The sequence below is a fragment of the Podarcis gaigeae genome (assembly GCF_964106915.1).
Source record: "Podarcis gaigeae genome assembly, chromosome: 13".
Classification (NCBI taxonomy): Eukaryota; Metazoa; Chordata; class Lepidosauria; order Squamata; family Lacertidae; genus Podarcis; species Podarcis gaigeae.
Genome location: NC_139689.1, coordinates 32,069,688 through 32,089,364, shown reverse-complemented (window position 1 = coordinate 32,089,364; position 19,677 = coordinate 32,069,688). Strand labels below are relative to the sequence as shown.

The window sequence follows — 19,677 nt, the reverse complement described above, 5'->3', positions numbered from 1 at the left end:
ATTTTTTTTTTTTTTAAGGAACATCAGTAGACACATGCAATAGGCTTGACGAAAGGGCGACATCTTCCTGGCATCAGCTTCTAATTTTGCCTTTCTGTGGTATAACCAAAGGGAAGAAAATACCAATGTCTGTTCCAAATAATCAAGAAAGGGGTAGGCCCTTTCATGGGGAAAGACCTATCTTCTAGCATATACACTAATAGTCTCCCAGTGTGAAGCAAAATAACAATATTAGCTGTTTTGCAAGTGAGTCTGAAAAAGCTGGGGGGGGGGGGTTGTCCTATCTACATATCTTGGTGTTCTGCACCTTAGCCTCTCCTTAGGAGACAACAAAATGTGAGAGCTGGTGGCAGTGCAGTGCCATAGGATAGGGCTTGGATGTGGGGAATCCAAAGTTCACATCCTTAGTCAGCTGCTATGACTGGGTTCCCTTATGTAAACTGCTATGTGCACAGTCAGTGTAGCACAGGACAGCATAAGTACTGTACAATATAGCAAGCACCTACCCACTGCACATCTGGCTCCAGGTCCGCATCCCAGCTCCACAATGGATATCAGAGAGAATGAACTGCTGCTGTCAACAAACCCTAGCATGGGCCAGTCCTCTGGCCACCACAATGGTGGGAACAACCCTACTGGGGAATATTTCAACACAGCCTCATTTGATTTTAAATCTGGACAAAACACCCCAGGCACCATGTTCAAAGCAAAGAACTTCAGAATCAATGTTTCTGCTGCACATCTCAGCAGATTGATGCACCTCACCTATGGCTGGCATCTGACCAAAGACCCACACACACTTTGGAATGGTAACTAAAGTCAGAGGAAGTTATGCTATTTGCAGAAATTACTGCCTCTAGGTCCTTGAAGTTTTACAGAATTCCATGCCAACTCTCCCACTCCCCCACAGAAAATGTAACTACTGTACAAGTCGTAACTGCTGAATACTTGTGACCTTTTCTTTATAATATTCTGGTATGTAGGACTGAGTAGCTCCAAGTATGCACTCTTCTCCTGCACCCTCTCACAAGGAAAACATACTTTCCAAAACATAACTAAGACGGAAGAGCTTCTGATCATGTATAGAGTGCTTTTCCTTTGTGCATCCAATGCAGGCATAGGCAAACTCTGGCCCTCCAGATTTTTCGGACTACAATTCCCATCATCCCTAGCCAACAGGACCAGTGGTCAGGGATGATGGGAATTGTAGTCCCAAACATCTGGAGGACCGGAGTTTGCCTATGCCTGATCCAATGCCTCCTCAACTATCTAGTGCCCTGAAATCTGGTGCCCTGCATGGGGATGGCAATGATGAGGCCTGAGGGAATCATATGGTGTGCAGTCATTTGACAGGAGAGAAATTTGAGCTTTCATTTGGGCTTGCTGGTTTGCTTACATGGCATCTGGCTTTTTCAAAAAGAAATGGAATAAATTTGGTGCTCTCAAGTATTGAGATTTCTGAGATCGACTACAGTTCCAATTATATATATGCGACAGATTTTGCATCTACAGAATCTATGTACTCTAGACGTAATCCAGAATAAATTTCCAACAACTCTTATGTTTACCAGGCAGTGTACCAGCTGCTGTACTGAGAATGGAGGCAGGCCTGGCATTCATTCCTTATTGGCTGCAATTACAGAAATTGCCAGATAATTACCCCCTCCCTCAAATTCTCAGTGGAACTTGCTTGAAGTTGACATAAACAGCTTTCATATGCTGCAGTTGTCCGCATTTCAAGAAATAGATCGAACTCCAACAGCATTAATTTTGGAGTACGATTGTCTCCTGAGGTGTAGAAAACTGTGGACTAAAGTGCTAAGAAAATAAAATCCTTCTGTTAAATGCTCCTGTTTAAAACTATTTGCTTTGCCAAATGGTATTATCTGCTTGCATAAAATCATTCAGTAAAGGTAGTTTCATATTAGGCAGTTTTCTGTTCTCATGCAATTGTGTTTTCAAGCAGTGGCACATCTTGATAGAAAATTCTCAAGCCTTAATCAATCAGCAGTTATGTGTACATGGCCTAACTACAGTTTAGGTGAACATTGTTCCATATATCCTTTGTGAACAGAGAATAAAGCCTAATATAGAGTACGGTAAGTTTATTGATCCATCTAGCTCAATATTGTTTGCACTAATTGGCAGGGACAGCCCTACCTGAAAATGCCAGGGACCGACTCTAGAACCTTCTGAATGCGAAGCATGCGCTCTATCCCTGAATTATTATCCTTCCACATTTTTATCCATTACTGGATAAAATCATGCAGGTAGATAATTAAAAAGTACACCTAGATTAACAGAAGCTTTAAAAAAAGTTGTTTTTGGTATCAGAACTAGACAAATAAGTTACCTATAAGTTGGCATTATTTGAGTAGCCGGGCCTTGAGATGCGGAGACCCAGAAACAGTGGAACAACCCCCCCACCACCACTTTTTTTCCAGACTGTTTTTTTCAGAATGTGAACAAGGTCACTGAATATAAGCTGATCATTTTGCTGCTCTTTGGCAAATCTGTTAATATTTCTAACAATGATGCCTTGTTTTCTTGAACCGCAAAATAACGCATGAATATTTTTAGGAAGGTTATTTATATATCTCTGTTGCTAGTTGTCTAATTCAAGCTTTTCTTTTTAATGACCTATGGCTGTATACAAATAAAGATTGCCTGACTGGCATGACACTGGAAACAAACAGAAAAGCATGCGTACAAACACACCAACATTTTGCAAGGTGCATTTGGCAAAACTTCCTGGATTACTCTTATTCAGGGATGGAGATGTAGGGAGAAGCATAGTCTGCATGCCTTTGTTTTTTCCATCACAATGCTTTCATCAAGCATGCAGAGGAATACATTAGAAATTCAGTCGCTATCCTCGTGTACCCAGATAACTCAGCAGCATTCGCCAACCTCCTGACCACAGCTCATGGGTACTTCAGTTGCATTTGCAAGCAGGCGGTCTCAAATTCAGTCCTCGGAAACTCCAATTAAAACCTGCCTGAGCCAGGAGAGCTGCTTCCATACCCAAGAGCATTCTTAACTATGCAGGAGATTTGCTGGCAGTCAATCGACCAGCATCCCCCACCCTCAAGTGAACAATTTCATTTTTATCACGTTATCCCACACATCGTTCATAAAGTGGAAACAATGGCCCCTCCTGTTTGTTTGGGGGTTTTTTTTGCCATATGTTGAAAATAGCTGACCATTTTATAGAAAAATATTTCCCAAGGCACGCCTGAGCAGAGGAAAAACAAATGTTTCCAGTGTTTGAGGGTGATGAGTCAGTTTTGCATGAAAAGTCTCTAGTTCGAGCAGGAGCAAAACAAGGGCATTTGCCCGTATTACTCATATGACATCTGTTTCAGAAATGCTCCAAAACGGTTAAAGTTTTGTGCTGTTTTGGACGTGAGCCACTATATGAAGAAGATGTATGGACTTTAAAATGTTTGTCAAAGTACAGAATGTTTACAAAAAGCTCTAGAAGTCTCATTGCTGATTAGAAGGCTGCAGTATTTTTACAAAAGCACACACACCACAAAACACTGTTGGATGAGAACTTTAGATGTTTATGCCTTAATGTGCAAGCGTTACAAAAAAAATAATCTTCCCTCTCCAAAGGTTATAGTGTAGTAAGTATACAACTAGGTCTGGAGAGAATTGGGTTTAAAGTCTGCTAAACCCCAAAGCTCATTGAGTAATCTAGACCTCGTAATACTTTCAACCTAACCTATTTCACAGGTTTGGGGAGAAACACACACACAGTGCACATTATTGCCATGAACTCCTCTGGGAAGCAGCTGGATAAAAATCTAAGATACAAAAAAAACACATTTAAAGCTTTTCCTTGACAGAAACTCTATACTGTACTCTTTACAGGTACATGACAGGGAGAAATTCAACCTACAAAACTTTGCTCACGAGGAAGGGCTGGAGAGGCTGCACCTACTAATTTCTCCTCACTATATTGCTGTTAGGCACAGTGCCCCCAATGAACAAAAGTAATCATGAGGACAAAAAGAGTAATAAAAATAAATTCTACTAATAACACAAATAAGTCCTTTTGCCTACAGGTCTTCAGGCATCTCCAAATGCACAGAAAACTAAGGGATCTTTTGTTCCTTTCTGTATCGCATTCCGTCTCTGTGGACTTCCCTCACTTTTACAGCTTCCATAGTTTCTCCTATGGGGATTTCTGTCCTGCACCTTAACAAGGCCTATGTTACCCAATTCCCCATAGGAAACAAGAGATTTCATGAAGGAGACTAACCAGATGATTGTGCAATAGCTTTGCATCTGAGTCATGCTATATAAATATTATTTCAGGCTGGGGGCCTGTATGGACTCACCAGGAGAAGGACATGGTGGCAAAATGGGGTGGGGTGGGAGTGGAATTATAACCTGAACTGTTCAGCATCAAGGTAAAGGTAAAGGGTCCAGTCCATTAGGTCCAGTCGTGACCGACTCTGGGGTTGCGGCGCTCATCTTGCTTTATTGGCCGAGGGAGCCGGTGTACAGCTTCCGGGTCATGTGGCCAGCATGACTAAGCCGCTTCTGGCGAACCAGAGCAGCACACAGAAACGCCGTTTATCTTCCCGCTGGAGTGGTACCTATTTATCTACTTGCACTTTGACGTGCTTTCGAACTGCTAGGTTGGCAGGAGCTGGGACTGAGCAATGGGAGCTCACCCCGTTGCGGGGATTCGAACCGCCAACCTTCTGATCGTCAAGTCCTAGGCTCTGTGGTTTAACCCACAGCGCCACCCCCATCCCCTACAGCATCAAGAGACGGAGTTAAACTTATAATTAGGAAGATACTTGCTGCAGCAGACCAAACGCTTTATCATGTTTATTGCTCTCTTCGCTTATCGTAAAACTACCAATACAGTGGTACCTTGGTTCTAGAACTTAATCCGTTACGGGAGTCGGTTCAACTCCCGAAACTGTTTGAAAACCAAGGCGCGACTTCCGATTGGCTGCAGGAGCTACCTGCACTCAAGCGGATGTTCAGCTTCCAAAAACATTTGTAAACTGGAACACTTAATTCTGGGTTTGCGGTGTTGGGGAGCCGATTTGTTCGATAACTAAGCCATTCGAGAACCAAAGAACCACTGTAGACCTATGGGCACGGCTGACTCAATACATTTTGGCACCCAAGGCAGATCCCAAAATTCCCTGCCAAGGAAGGAGTGAGGGAAGAAGGGCCATATAAAGAAGAAGGGCAGGAAGGAGGGGGGAGAAAGATCAACAGTGGGATCTGCTGCTCCAGTGAATCCTGCTGCATAACATGGTCATCTTGCCTTGCCTCATGAGTCGGCCGGCCCTGCCTATGGGAAATCCACAAGAATATGAATTCTTCCAATTAACTGGTGTTTAGTGGAACACTGCCTCTTATTCTGGGAGCAATATAGCCATCATGACTAGTAGGCAATGTATAGCCTTAGCTTGTCCAGTCCCCCCTTTAAAACCACCCAAGTCAGCAGCAATCACTATACCTTGCGGTCAAGAAGTGTGCCTTTCTCTGTCCCGAAGCTCCCACAGCTCCGTTTCATTGGATTCTGTTGCTAAAACTCTACATTCTAGTATGAGATTTTCTCCCTGAACACTTTCTCCACAGCATAAGCCACCCTTCTAATCTGCTATTTTCTAAACCGAAAAAGCTCCAGAACATTGTAGCTTTTCCTCAAAGGGAAATTTCTCCAGATCTCCCTAAACACTGTGGCAGTCATTTTCCTGTGCCCTCTCCTTTCCCCCCCACCTCAGAGCCCCAGTGTGATTTACAATCATGCACATGTTTTTGGGACTTCCCTACTTTTCTTTATGCTATAAAGAACTTAGTAGGACAGCAATGTTTAGTGATTGGCCACTTAGTTAATACAAAAAAAAAAAGCTTGGATCTCTAATTCATCGGCTGAAACTCAGTACAACTAATCTCTTATCAGGTAACAGGCCTGATAATTATGAATCAATGATAATCATAGGATTGTAAAGTTGGGAAGGATACTGCAAGTGTAATTCCCTGCAATGCAGGAATTTCAACTAGAACATACATGACAGACAGCCATTCGACCTCTGCTTTAAAACCTCCCATGAAGGAAGGAAGGAATGAAGGAGTGTGTCCACCATCTCTCGTGGGAGTCTGTTCCACTGTCGAACAGCTCTTATTCTCAGAAAGCACGTCCTGATGCTGACTCGGAATCTCCTTTCTTGTAACTTGAATCCATTTGTGTTCTTCCAGGTACACACCCTTCGAGATACATCAGTCACTGGAGCAGGGTGGTGGTGGTGTTGGGGGTAAAGAAACCATTTTCTGAGGCGAACCCTTTGAACCGCCACGATCACAAAAAACCCAGGGCGTGACGTCACCGGCCATGGCACGCCGCCGCCGCGACTTATGAAAGCGGTCGCCAAAATGGCGGCCACTTAAGGCAGGCAATCCAGCGAACCTTGCCCGAACGCACCACGCCGGCGCGGGCCCTGTTGCTAAGCAACGCCACCGGGCCGGGCGGAAGAAGGGAAGGCGGGCGCCGCGCACTTACGCAGTGGCGTCATCAGCGGAAGCTGGTGGGGGGGTGGGTTGGTTGCCGCTTTGTCGGAGCAGGTGCCGCGGCTTGTTTTTGGTGAGGCGTTTAAAGGTCTGCGGCGGCGAAGCCCTTTTCAAGGTGCGGGGGGGAGGGGAGGCGGCGCGGCGGGGCAGGGGGCGTTGAAATGCGGTTAATACGGGGAAGCAGCGCAATGCGTCATGGGAGAGCGCGGGGCCTAGTCGAGGAGGGGAAGGGTCTGCCCTGTCCTCTGCGGTTGTGGGAGTGGGGCGCGTGATACTCCGCTTAGGGCCAGTGAGGGGAGACAAGGGGCAGCCTGGCTGTGTCGGTGGGTCAGTTTAGGCGGGTAGGTCGCCTAATCCAAGGTCCCCTGGTGGGAGGGGGAAGCAGAAGGTATTATATTTGAATGTGTGGGGGTGTCATTGGGTTTCAGGGGCGCCCCAGGGGGCGAGCTGGTTTCTCCTATGGGTACCTTTGGAGAGGAGGAGAGGGATCTGTCCAGAACCTGTGGGGACGTTTAAGAGTGTAGGGAGGAGGCCGGTTTCATGCTGGGAGTGATACCTGGGGCGTTGCCTTCTTGTGGGCAGGCGGCGCTGGATGGATAAGATGATGGGATGGTGATGGAGGAGCCACTTGCTAACCCATTTGTTTCTGAGAAGTAGATGTCTCCTGCTGTTTGTCATCTGTGCCCTCTTTGGGGAGGGATGGGGGTAGCTGTTCATGTTGTAATGTGGGGTGACAGCAGCTTCCTGCCTTTGTGTTAGGTATAAGAAGATGGAAGGCACATTCCTGCTCACCAAGGGGGTGAAATAAAGAGAAATTGCCCCAGTCTTGATGGGGTTGAGTGAAAATGGGCTCTGGTACATCAAAGAGATGCATTAAAGGCAGTTACAAGAATGGAGAGTTCTGCAAAGGGGAAAGAATGTACTTCACTTTAAAAAAACTGAGGTGGGGGAGCTCAAGAGACAATAAATTGAAATGGGGATTCTAGTCTTAAGGATTCTTTAGATTCCTGTCATCCAGCACTTACTAACTTTATTAATTCATTAATGCTATCCTTCTGACGTGAAAGCATGTGTTCAAGCATGGCATTTGTTTCGGTTGCTGCACCTTAGCTTGTATAAAATAATAATTGCAACTTTTCTTGGAGTTGGGCCTTACAAATTTGTCAGGCATTTGGGCAGATAAGCTCAAAGTTCAGTCATACTGCCGCTGTGGTGCCCTTGCAATGCCCCCATCTCTTGTTGAGTGGCTTATTGGAGTAAGATGCCAGAGTTAATTTGTAGTTTATTTTTTGGAAAGGCTCCTAGTCTCAGTAATTGTTAGCATTCAGCATGGATAATGTGTGTTGCTTTTTAACTCTTGCTGCTCAGCCATCAGTGAGCAGTAGCGTCCGTGCATTATTTTCATTGAATTAGTTATGTCAGAGCTTTCAAAACTTTTCATGTTGGTGACACACTTTTTAGACATACATCATTTCACAACACAGTAATTCAGTTTTACTAGCAAACTGGAGATTAAACTAACCCCTTTCCAGCCCTGGTTGGAGTGTGGGGACCGTTTGCGCAACACACCTACACACTGCAACCGACACACAGTTTGGAAAGCTCTGATCTATACTATATTATATCAAGCTATATTTTCACATGTATTTCCCAAGTACCTCCCTCTTTTGTCCACTGATCAAAAACCAAGTGGACAGTAGCAACACCATTCCAATCATTGATGCATTAAATGCTTACTGCATCGGTAGCAAGTAAGACAAAAGTATGGATAAATCTCTGCATAGTGTTTTGCCTCAACTGTTTGAAAAAGACTTTCCAAGCAGAACAAAAAATGATTCACTTTAAAAAAAAATCTTCATTTATATGTTAATAAATTGAAATATTTCTGGACGCTGATTAAGCCCATATCATTCTGATGTGGCATTTCTTATGTCTCAAGCCTGACATTAGTGGTTCACTTTCTGTTTTATCAGCATGACTGAGGAGACTGCAAAACCAACCAGACTTTACTTTCACTGGATAATCCCTGTGGACTATGACATCCGGATGTTCTCCCATCCCTTAGTGAAAATAAGCTCTGAATCCCTATGCGACCAGCTAAATCTGCTGCAGTGCTATGTAACAGTTTTTCCCTGGAGATGGCTGTCAGCTGATAGGCTGCTGCTTGTGTTTCTGGGGCAGCAGCTTGCAGAGGTGCCACATGATGGGCAGCTGGTCATGAAGCATTAGCTGGAACTGAGAGGTGAAATTCAGAGGCAACAGAATTTTTGAGTGCTGCATAGTAGGGGTTAGTTGTGTGTGGCGCATAAAAATGAGACACCATGGAATAGGCGTTCCTTTTTTACAATTCTTAAATAATATTTTCAGAATTTTTATGCTCTTCTCTTACTTCAGTTTGAGGTGTTCCAGTCCTAGTTTTCAATCTCCATGAGAGAGATATAAATTAATCTACAATATATGCCTTCCATGTACCCCAAAAGGTAGATAACAGAATTGATACCTTTCTGTTGAATCTTACATTTGTCCTCCTTTTTCTTTCTCCTAAAGGCAAAAGGATTCTCACCCTAGTTTGCCCGGCTCTTCTCTCTCACTATGGGGGAGCTCTTCCGGAGTGAAGAAATGACCCTTGCACAACTTTTCCTTCAGTCTGAAGCAGCGTATTGCTGTGTCAGTGAACTGGGAGAACTTGGGAAGGTCCAGTTTCGAGATGTATGTATCTGGCCCTGTTGGTCCACACAATTTATTGTGTTGCTGTTTGTGACAACTGTTACCTATGCTCAAGGATCCCCCCCCCATACTAGGATATAACTGAAGCATCTTTAGATTCTGTGAAGGTATTAACTATCAATGTTGCTGCCTTTTGTTGTGAATGGTTGTTCTGTGCCCTACAATGATCAAGTACTCAATTTCATGCTTGCCTCCATCATAAGGTCCTAGTACAGGTTACAGCAATTTAAAAATAAAATATTAGAAACAGTGTGAAACAAATTACAATCATAAGAATAGAATGGGTCCTGAAAAGATATCTCAAATGTTAAAAGCCAGGCGAAAGAGGTACGTCTGCAGCATACAACAGAAATCATACAGTGAAGGTGCCAGGTGTACCACTGTAGATAGATAGTTTTATAACAAAGGGGCTGCTGCAGAGAATGCTTTCTCCTGGGCTGCCACTGCTCTCTGAACTTCTAAGGTTGGTGGAACTAACAAATGGGCTCTTTATAGATCTTTTATTGATCGGGTAGCAATCCTTTGCATTTTCTCTTTGAACAGTTAAAATGTTCATGAGCTTTCTGTGACATCACACCAATATAGTTTATGGTACAGAAGGGTTTGGAGATGAGCAACAACTGGTTTTCAGTCACTGCACACATGTAATAGAAATTATGTTTTGTTCTTATTGACAGCTAAACCCTGATGTGAATGTGTTCCAGCGTAAATTTGTCAATGAAGTCCGGAGGTGTGAAGAGATGGACAGGAAACTTAGTATGTCATTGCTTTCTCTTGCATGTGCATATGCCAGGCATAGGCAAACTTTGCTCTCCAGATGGCTTGGGACTACAATTCCCATCATTCCTGACCACTGTTCCTGTTAGCTAGGGATGATGGGAGTTGTAGTCCCAAAAACATCTGGAGGGCTGAGTTTGCCTATGCCTGGAATAGGCTGATGGGGCTAAATCAGTCTGGGATTCTTTAAACCTCTCCCCAGATTTCTGTGGCTATGCTAAATAATCTGCATATTGTACATTGTTGCAGAAATTAGAACAGGATCCAAATCATGAGAATATGATATACAACGTGACATGATAGTTAGCAGCATAACAGATAAAATAGAAGGAAAATAGATTCCAATAGCAGCTAGCAAAAGTATAAGATGTTCTTGTTGTGTGGAAATGAACCCATAAGGTCAAAATTCCTTTGTATAAGTCTGGGGAGAGTGACATGTGATTATTTAGTCCTCATGCAATTGTTATTTATTAAGGCATGCTGCATCCATTTTACTATCATGAAATCAGAACAAAATATATGGTAGTAATCTACTTTCTTTGACCTGTGGTTTTTAAATTATCATTTTGTAGATTATTTAAATGAGAAGAGATGTTAATAGTGGAGGTGTTTGTGTGGTCTGGTGGAATGGGGCATCAGATGGTCAGTTGCACAGGGGAGGTATGCAGATCCGTGAGGCCTTCTCTCACGTATATGATATTACATACTCTTCTTAAATCATCCCCTCATTACAGTTCTCCCCCTTTTTAGGGTTTGTGGAAAAGGAGATTAAGAAGGCCAACATTCCCATCACAGACACCGGCGAGAATCCAGAGGTGCCATTCCCCCGAGACATGATTGATTTGGAGGTAAATAACACTGTGGCTTGTAAAATCATAGCACCTTGGGGTTTTGCAAGGCTTATTTCTCTTGATACAGGCCTGTGAAAAGTGAAATATTGAGTGGGAAAATCAGATTGCAGAGGAAATAGCTAGAACTGGATGCTGAATAGAGTTTTACAGAAAGGTCTGGGGGAATACCCTGACATATTTTCCTGGTTTGTTAACAATGGTTCAGCCAGAGTTCCTTAGTCCAGACATTAACAAAGAACACTGGTTTAATACTAGCCACGGTCTTTGTTCTGAAGGTGGTGGACAATAGGGGATGAGGGGATAAAGTGTTTTGCTCCAGCACTTGTTCATGACTTCATAAGCAATCATCCAAACAGCCTTGATGGGAGCCCAGCTTTTATAGGTCTCTAGTTTTCCAATAAAAGGAATCATAAATGCATCAGCCAATGGCAGTTTAGTTACTGATTTATATAATTTGTTCAAGGGCATCTCTGGCTGTAAAAGGTAAAAATAATAGTTCTTTAATGTAGAAGATTGTCTCTATTCTAGCATAGGATTTGAATTTGGCTTTAGAGAGATTAAAGGAACTGACAGTTCATACATCGAGGAAAAGATGCGTCTACTACAGCATATTGACAGCTAATAATCAACTCATTTTCATCTTACTTCTCTTTTTTCTGCAGGCAAACTTTGAGAAGATTGAAAATGAGCTCAAAGAGATTAATACCAACCAGGAAGCCCTGAAAAGGAACTTCCTAGAGCTGACGGAATTAAAATTTATACTGCGCAAAACTCAGCAGTTTTTTGATGAGGTCAGAATATCGGATGTTTTTGCTTCTTATGCAGCTGGGCCAGCTCATCACAACGTTCCACTTTTCTTCTTGAGAACGCTTGTTTAAGTTACAGTTTTGGGCAGCAGTGCCCCCCCTTGATTTCGAGAAACTTCTACAAGTTGTTTTCCATCATTCATGCAAACATACGAGCTAGCCACCCCATGGCTTACATTATGTGCAATTGCTAAGTGTTCATGTCTAGGTAAAATATTCCTCTGACACTTGTCAGAAGGGTGTATAAACCTTTGATCATGTAGAGCCCCCGAAAGATTCCTGGGGGCATGATGTAAAAGGGCTTGGAAAGCAGAGCACCTATCCAGATTTCCAGTTGCTAGGATCAAAGTTTCAGTAATAAGGAAAACTGAATGCTAGGATATTTCCAGCCTCATTTCTGCTAGCTAGACAAGCAAGAAAAGTATGGATGCAGAGTGATCTGTCTCCCTCTTTTGAATAGCACAATGTTAGAACAGGTCAACAAGAGCTTTGCACAATCTGAGCCTTACCTTGGTGTCAGGCTGGGAGTCCCTGATGTGTTTCAGACTTGCTGCTCATGCCCTTCAGATTTCTAGGCATCTGGACAGCCAGTTGGCTAGGATTTTTCTAGTCCTGTTAGTCATTTAGGAAGGGTAGTTAGAGAAAGTGGCAGAAGTTAAAAAATCTGGATCAGCAACTATTTTTGACACATCATTAAATGAATGTCACTAGCAAATCCAAACAAATGCTTTAGAAAAGTCTGTTCTTCCAGGTGGTGATATGATGGCACTGAACACGTTTAGATTTATGTTCCCAAGACTGTAGAGTTATGGACTCCATTAAGAGGCTTTTTGCAACCATGATATGTCATGTTCAACTTGGATAGTTGGAGCCCTGGTAAAGGCCTGAAACCTGTGGTCCAGTAGTGCTACCCTCCCTCTAATTCAACACTCAGAGAAAAATGGATTTGTTAGGTAAAGAAAATGGGATCTTGCTTTCCTTCTTTGAAAAACGACAAGTTTTTTGCTGCCTCTGCTCTTGCTTTGTGGATGATAATGTGGGTGCTTGGGGAATATGATCAATAATGGGTCTATGCTCCTTGTCTTCAAATGTTGAAAAACAGTTTGTAAGCTGTCGTCGGTTGGGGTGGTGCCTCCTGGACACACACACACACACACACACACACGAGTTGTGCTTTGGGTTTTGCAGCTGCCATCTAAGTGTGGAATTTGGTATTGAATGTGACATTCAGCATCCTGAGATTCTTGGCTTGTGTATATTTTAAACTGAGTGTCTGCCTGTTAAGGGTGCCAAGGTAGGATTGAAGGCAGTGTCTGGTGAAATCTCAGAATGTTGAGAGTAAATTGCACAGGATAAGCAAATATATAAGCAAAAATTTGCTTTTTTCTCAGGAGCATTGATGGCCATAACCTAGCTTAATTACAAATGTGGCCTCTGGTAAAAATTAATTGCTGACCACGGTGATAGGGCCTTTCTAACGTTTCTGATATGATCCTTTGCTGTTAACCATCCACCTAGCACTAAGGCAGGGGGGCTGCATGGACAGCTTGTTCCGTCTGAGGTGCAATGCTCAAATGGTTCTCAAGAAATACTTGAAGCAGCTGGAGCACTTAGAAATGTGACAGCTAGGATTAAGTGGATATATGCTCAACTTCCGCCTTTGAAATAAAAATGAAGTTCCTGACCCTTCACAGTTGTGGAAAAACACTTGAACATGTAGTGTTTGGGGAAGCATCCAATCTTGGTGCAACAAGTGCTGGTTAATTTTACTTTGGCACAGCAACCTGCATCTATGTGTGTAAATGTTGAGCTTTGTGTGTTATTTGATGGCCAACTTAAGTATCATACCTGCTGAAGAGCAACCTTATATTGGACTGCACAACACCAGCTACCTGACATTGAGTTTAGGTAAGTTATGTGATGATTTTGATTTTTGCCCTTTACCACAGCTGAGCTTTTTTTGCAGTGCATTGTCCAGCAAATGTTTTTTCCAAGTTTTCCCACTTGGGCATTGCTGGAGTTGCAGTTCTTCCAAGTGCTTACTTGTACTAAATACATAGTGTAAATGTGAACATTTACAGCAGGATCACATGATGGTGTGCTTCTTCATATAAAAAAACAATCCCTTCTAAGCAGCATGCTTGTTTTCTGCATACAGGATACTGGAACTCCACCTGTGGTCTGAAGTGGTACATTCCAGACACAGGTTTGGCCACGTCTTCTGCTGCTTAAGAGAGCTAGGCCTTCACAGCTTTTCAGCTTCAAAATCTAAACAGGGTATAATGAATGGTAGTGCTTGCTGAATGGTGCAGTTGCCTCTACAAAGTCTCTTTTTAATGTTTTTAGGATTGGGGACCCATCTGAGCAACTGTTTAGACTAAGCAGGCCATGGTGAATAGTATGTACTGTGTAACTTTCCACTGAAATGTAGTTTCCTCAGAGTCATGAGTTGCTTCATGTTTGTTCTTTGAAAGAGCTTCACATAAATAGATGATGGTCCTGTCAGTGATTCAAATTTAGGCAGCGGTTTTTAAGGTGGCACAACAGAGCTGTTGCTCAATCATCATCTTTTTTTCTAAACCACTGAGAAACTTGCTGCTGCAGTTCAACATTTGAAGACTTTGTAAAACTTTGGGGGAGTTTGTGAAATATTCATAACTTGACAGCAAGAAATGGTTTGCGAGGCAAGTCTTGGATCTGTGGACCCTGAATTCAGCTGTGGGAGCTGCAGGAGGGAAGATGGGGCCCGACAATTAACGAATGGGACCACAATGCCAGCGAAGCCATTTCTTGCCTATGAAAAAGGACGCAATGGTTTTGATTCTGCTAAAATGGTGATTCTTTTCTCGGTCTTCATATTTTTGCTTTGTGAAGAACAGTAAGAACTGGAGAAATATCTCTGGATCTATTAACCATAAGTGCCCCAGAGTAGACTGCAAGAAGACTGGAAAAGTAATGGTTAATGGCATGCAGTTTCCATCTCTTTCCTCTGGTTTCTTTCTTTTCTGTCATCATCTTCAACCCTTAGTTCTCATTCTCCATCTGTCATCTGTTCCTCCTTTTGGTGGTCCCTGCTGCAGTTGTTGCGGACTGTGAAAACTGTATCTGTGTTTACTCTTGTCATTTGCTCAAGGGCTTGTGTGTGTGTGTGTGTGTGTGTGTGTGTGTGTGATGTTTTGTATATCCATTGCAGAAAGACCTTGAGCTGCACACCCTGGACAACAGCTAAAGTATTTATAGAGTGCCTCTCATATTTTTTAAAAAATACTAAGGTGGTGTAAAAGTAATACGCAAGTACAATAAAACATAAAATGCCATAAAAAGGATGCTCTTGTAGGAAAGCTTTCTGATAGTGCATTTCTTCTTCAAGTTGTGGGATGGTTGCTGCTTGTTGGTATAAGAGATGCTGATACAATTCAATCCACTGGGTCTGAGCTTGGCCCTCCCAAACAACAAACAAAAGCTAAGACATTGTCATCAAATTGATGGCGGAAGTGGCACAAGGTTTGAAGCAAGTCTCTACCTCCCTGCCCCTTGCAGGCTCCCTGTAACATAATTTGAGGACTTGTACAATAGAAATAAACATTTTTGTACTTGCAAATGCAGTTCAAGATCTTTCACTTTAAAAAAAAAACCCAGCCATTTGTGTTCTCCATGTACGTATGTTGGAGGAGCTGTGTTTTATAGAGTATGCTGGCATTTTATTTCCTGCTTTCTTTGTTGCATTCCTTGAACAGTCAGGCAGGGGACTTCAGCATGGTGGTAGGCACAACGAGGGGAGATTTAGGTGGAAGCAAAGAGGCCTTGAAAGCAAATTATCTTTTGTGAAACGGTATCATGAATAGGAGAGTTGAAAATGGAAGAATTAAGGCTAGTTCGCCTGATACTGTTTCTGCCAGTATCCTGCCTATGCATTTCTTACATGGGACTTACCTACACATCTGTTTTGCTACATGCAGAATGAAATAGATAGGGGAAGATATCACCCTAGTCTCTCACTCTAGACTCTTAATGGGCAGAGCCAAGGTGGATAGTACTTCCTCAGGCTGCCCACAGCTGTGACCCATTCAGCTGTCCTCTCCACACCCAGTTCCAGGTACAGCAAGTTTGTTGAGTTTCCCAGGAGGTCCAAAGGATGGGGAACAGGGGGTCCCTCCACTCACTGCTCTTTCTTCACTCTCTGTCCTCTCCTCCTTGAAGTATTGTAACTGTGGATTGGATGGGGAACCTGTGGCCCTTCAGATGCTGTTGGACTCTCATCAGCCCAAGTCAGCATGGTCAGTGGGCATGGATGATGAGAGTTATCATCCAATATCAACAGGAGAGGTCACAAGTTCAACATTCCTGCTATAGATTGGAGAAGGAATTGGAAGACCAGGGGAGCATATTTCAGCACACTCCCACCTTATTACCCTGTTGCCGAAAGCTTGTGCTTTTTACAATTTCAGGGAGATTTTAGGAGCCCCTTTGTGTTCTGAATAGCAAATCAGTCTGCCTGTGCTGCTGGACTGTGGTCTGTACTCATGGCCAGTTGCTTGGTCTGATATGTGTGTCTTCGGATTCTCATGCCTTTCATTTGCAGGAGCCCCTTGCATGCGTGTTGGAAGGTGATGTCTTATTTTAAAGCTACATCTGCTTCTTTTCTCCAAGTGTTTTCTTTACCATATGGGCTGTGTCAAGGTAGAAATGATTTTGACTGTTTTGTCATGTTAATGCTGCCTCTGAAGGTGTAGCATCAACATCCTTCCTGAGCTATATCATGAGTGCTTGCGCAAGTTAAGTTTCCATTTTAAGTCTTAGCCAGCAGGTTACAGGGGGAAATGATTAAGTCGTGAATTCCAGCTGAAAAGATGAAGAGCTAAAAAGATGTTTTAGGGGAAACAATTCATAAAAGAAATTAAATAATAAACAAATGTGTACAAATGTTCTAAGTCATGCATGCTTTGTTTGAAATAAAGCGTGCTGGGGGAAAAGGGTGTCAAAATTCCCTTTTGTGGGGTTCACCCAAGGTGCAGAAGTAGCAAGTTATTTTTCATTTGGAGGATATAAAATTATCTTGTTCCTCTTCAGATCTTTTTGCAAGGTCAATCTGGTCAAATAAATTGGGGCTGTGTATATTCTGTACAAGCACAGAACTTGGTATAAGACAAGATTATGCTGTAACTTTAGAACCTGGCTTCTTGATCATATTGAAATAAAAGAAATAATAAAAGCCCTTTTCTAGCCATTATGGCAGAGTATTCTTGGAAGTGTGTGGGCGAACCCTGCTGAAATCTCGGAAGCCAGTGAGGATTGCTAATGAGATTTCTATTATTTGTAGCTGGGTCCTCCATGTTCTTTGCCACGTACAGCTAGCAAAAGCAGAATAAATTGGACAGAGCAATCACATTTCATAATAAATCATTCATAATAGGATATTACGATGATTTGCCTAAGTTCTGATTCAGCTTGCAGAATTCCGGTTCAAATTTTTAGGCCCTGGTGTTGGGTATAAGCACCCTAAAATCCACATATTTCTTAAAGCGATCTTAAATCTTTTTTAGTATTTAAACTTTTGTATGTTTTAAAGTAGGGTTTAAATTTTTCTTGACTTTACTGTTTCATCTTTCATAAACTGCTTTGAGGTTTCTTTTTCCAATCAAGCAGTATATACATTTTATTAAATAAGTAAGTAAATAAATAAAGCAAAGGTTTAGACCCCTCTGGTCATGAAACTAGGCAGGAAAAATACATAGGAAATGCCTGCTGAAATCACAGAAAATGGAATAGGGCCTGGGAGGCTTTCCAGGACTGAGCTTCAGTGCCCTACATAACTCTTGCTATTCCCCATTAGTAACAGAAGCAGAATAAATTACAGTATAAGTAGGTAGGCGCTTTAGTTTGCTTAATCATAACCCACTGACACTTAACTTTGTTTAGTGTAGAACATGGTTTGCTTTATGGCAGAATTTTAATATTTTGTTATCTTCTCCCTAAGGTTCATAGTATACATAGCCCAGTGTATATAGCAGTGTTTCCCAAACTTGAGTCTCCAGTTGGACTACAGTTCCCATTATCCTCAACCACTGGTCCAGCTAGGTAGGGTGATGGGAATTGTAGTCCAACAAGAGCTGGAGATCCAAGTTTGAGGAAGCTGGTATATATCATCCAGTTCTTGGCCAGACAACCTCTTGCCTTTCTTCCAACTTCTATGTACATGTTTCCCTCTCTTTATAGAGTCTGGAGCATCTTTGCTGAGGCTGATAGCATGCACTAGAGTACAGAGCAGCTGCATAGTTGCATGGTGGCATTTAAAGGGGGGAAGGGGAGACTCCCTTTTCAAAAGTCTGCAGAGGCATGAATGAGAGATTGCCCGTTTCCCACCATATTTCTTTGGAGCTTAACTTGCAGTTTTTATGCCCAGCTTGGAAGGTCTGTGTTTCGCAAGCATCACGTCGCTCTCCCTCTGTTGGCTTTGTGGAGATGCCTTGCTCACCTTTTCTTCACATCCTCCTAGACCCTTCTCTTCTTTCATTTTTTCCTCCTTTGGTATTTCTTTGCTTCTCTCCATCCATCTCCTGGTTCCTCATCCCCCTGCATGCCACTAACTAGTTTCATTAGATGTTAATTGATTTGTGAATTCAGGCTGAATTGCATCATCAGCAGATGGCGGATCCCGACCTGTTGGAGGAGTCTTCGTCTCTGCTGGAGCCGAGTGAACTGGGAAGAGGAACCCCGCTACGGTTAGGGTACGTGCAACTTTCACTTTTCAGCAGCGTCGGTTGTGTTCTGTAGGATCTCTTCTGCGCATCAGTCATGATTGGTTAAGGCCGTAGGACTTGGGTTTGCATTCTTCCGTACTATTCTTGATTCCTTGGAGGAGAGCAAGCTATTTCTTGGTGTTCATATTATTTAGCTGAATCTGAATTAAGTTGCTCAGTATTAGATCTGATTGAACAGGATGCATCTCGTGCCAGATTGTTGACAGAAAAGCAGTTAACTGACAGCAGTTCCACTTTTATGTTTTTGGAAATGTAAAGAACCAAATAAATATAGGCCCCAGGCTGTGCAGATAATATAGAATTTCTGTAGCTTATCAGTTTTCACTCTTCACTCTATCTCCTTGTAGTGCTGCTTTGATATTTGGATAGCCTTGACAGCAGCTATGGATGCCTTTTATGTGCACTAACAATTGATAAACAGAGTTCTAGATTTACACAATAGTGGATTTTGTTCAGATTCTGAAAGGCTGACATGGAAGTAATGATTTCCAGTTAAAGATCTACTAAATTTGTCCTTCTCTTAGCATGCAAAATTCAGGCAAAATGACAATCCTATGTGTTTTTCTGTCTGCATGAATTTTGTTCAGCTTCCATTCTCATGTTTGATTTCATGTAGTATTGTACTTGATACTCACTTGTTTTATTTTCTGTGGTGCATCTTAGTTTTTTTATATAATTGCTTAATCATTGTTAAATGGACCATTTTAACAAATGGTGTCCTGCAGCAAATTTCCACCTCTTTGAGAATGTAACTTCTTTAGGTCTTATTTCTATAACATTTGCTAATTTTTGCCTCATCTCAGATTTTAATGCCAATCACGCTTTGAACTAACTATCTAGAACCCATAATGGTTTGAGGTTCCGAACATACAGCAGGTATACTATGGGGTGTGTAGAGTGCTTGGCTGCTTTTGTTTTTCCTTTGTCTCAATACTCAGTGCCATAAGATTATGCCTCTCTCCTTGGTGTAGCAGTCTTTGGGAGTAGACTGTAACCTATAGCTGGTCAATTCAGACACCACATCGCATATCATGATTCACAAATCCACCTCAAAGCACAGTTCCCCATCCTGTTTTGCTGGTCAATTATGAAACAAGGGTTGCCAGTTTATATGTCATGCCAAACCATAGTTCTGCTTCCTTAGCCACAGTGTGTCAAGCCTTTCTATAGGCACAGCACAAAAGAGCAAAAGTGGCTTCATAATCATAATAA

General features: G+C 42.5%; 1 protein-coding gene across 18 annotated transcripts in view; it reads left to right on the top strand.

Moving 5' to 3' along the window:
• Positions 1-6,091: 6,091 nt before the first annotated feature.
• ATP6V0A1 (ATPase H+ transporting V0 subunit a1) overlaps positions 6,092-19,677 on the top strand; it is a 42,629-nt gene continuing 29,043 nt past the window's right edge. For 3 of the 18 annotated variants that reach the window (XM_083708670.1, XM_083708685.1, XM_083708678.1), the window contains exons 1-6: positions 6,483-6,631; positions 9,091-9,252; positions 9,948-10,026; positions 10,798-10,895; positions 11,561-11,689; positions 18,329-18,432. In XM_083708670.1, coding sequence (XP_083564796.1) covers positions 9,136-9,252; positions 9,948-10,026; positions 10,798-10,895; positions 11,561-11,689; positions 18,329-18,432 — 527 coding nt within the window. In that variant the 5' untranslated portion in view covers positions 6,483-6,631; positions 9,091-9,135. Of the gene's footprint in view, positions 6,932-9,090; positions 9,253-9,947; positions 10,027-10,797; positions 10,896-11,560; positions 11,690-18,328; positions 18,433-19,677 lie in introns of all 18 variants that reach the window. The other 15 variants (XM_083708673.1, XM_083708683.1, XM_083708668.1 and 12 more) reach the window with 14 other exon arrangements.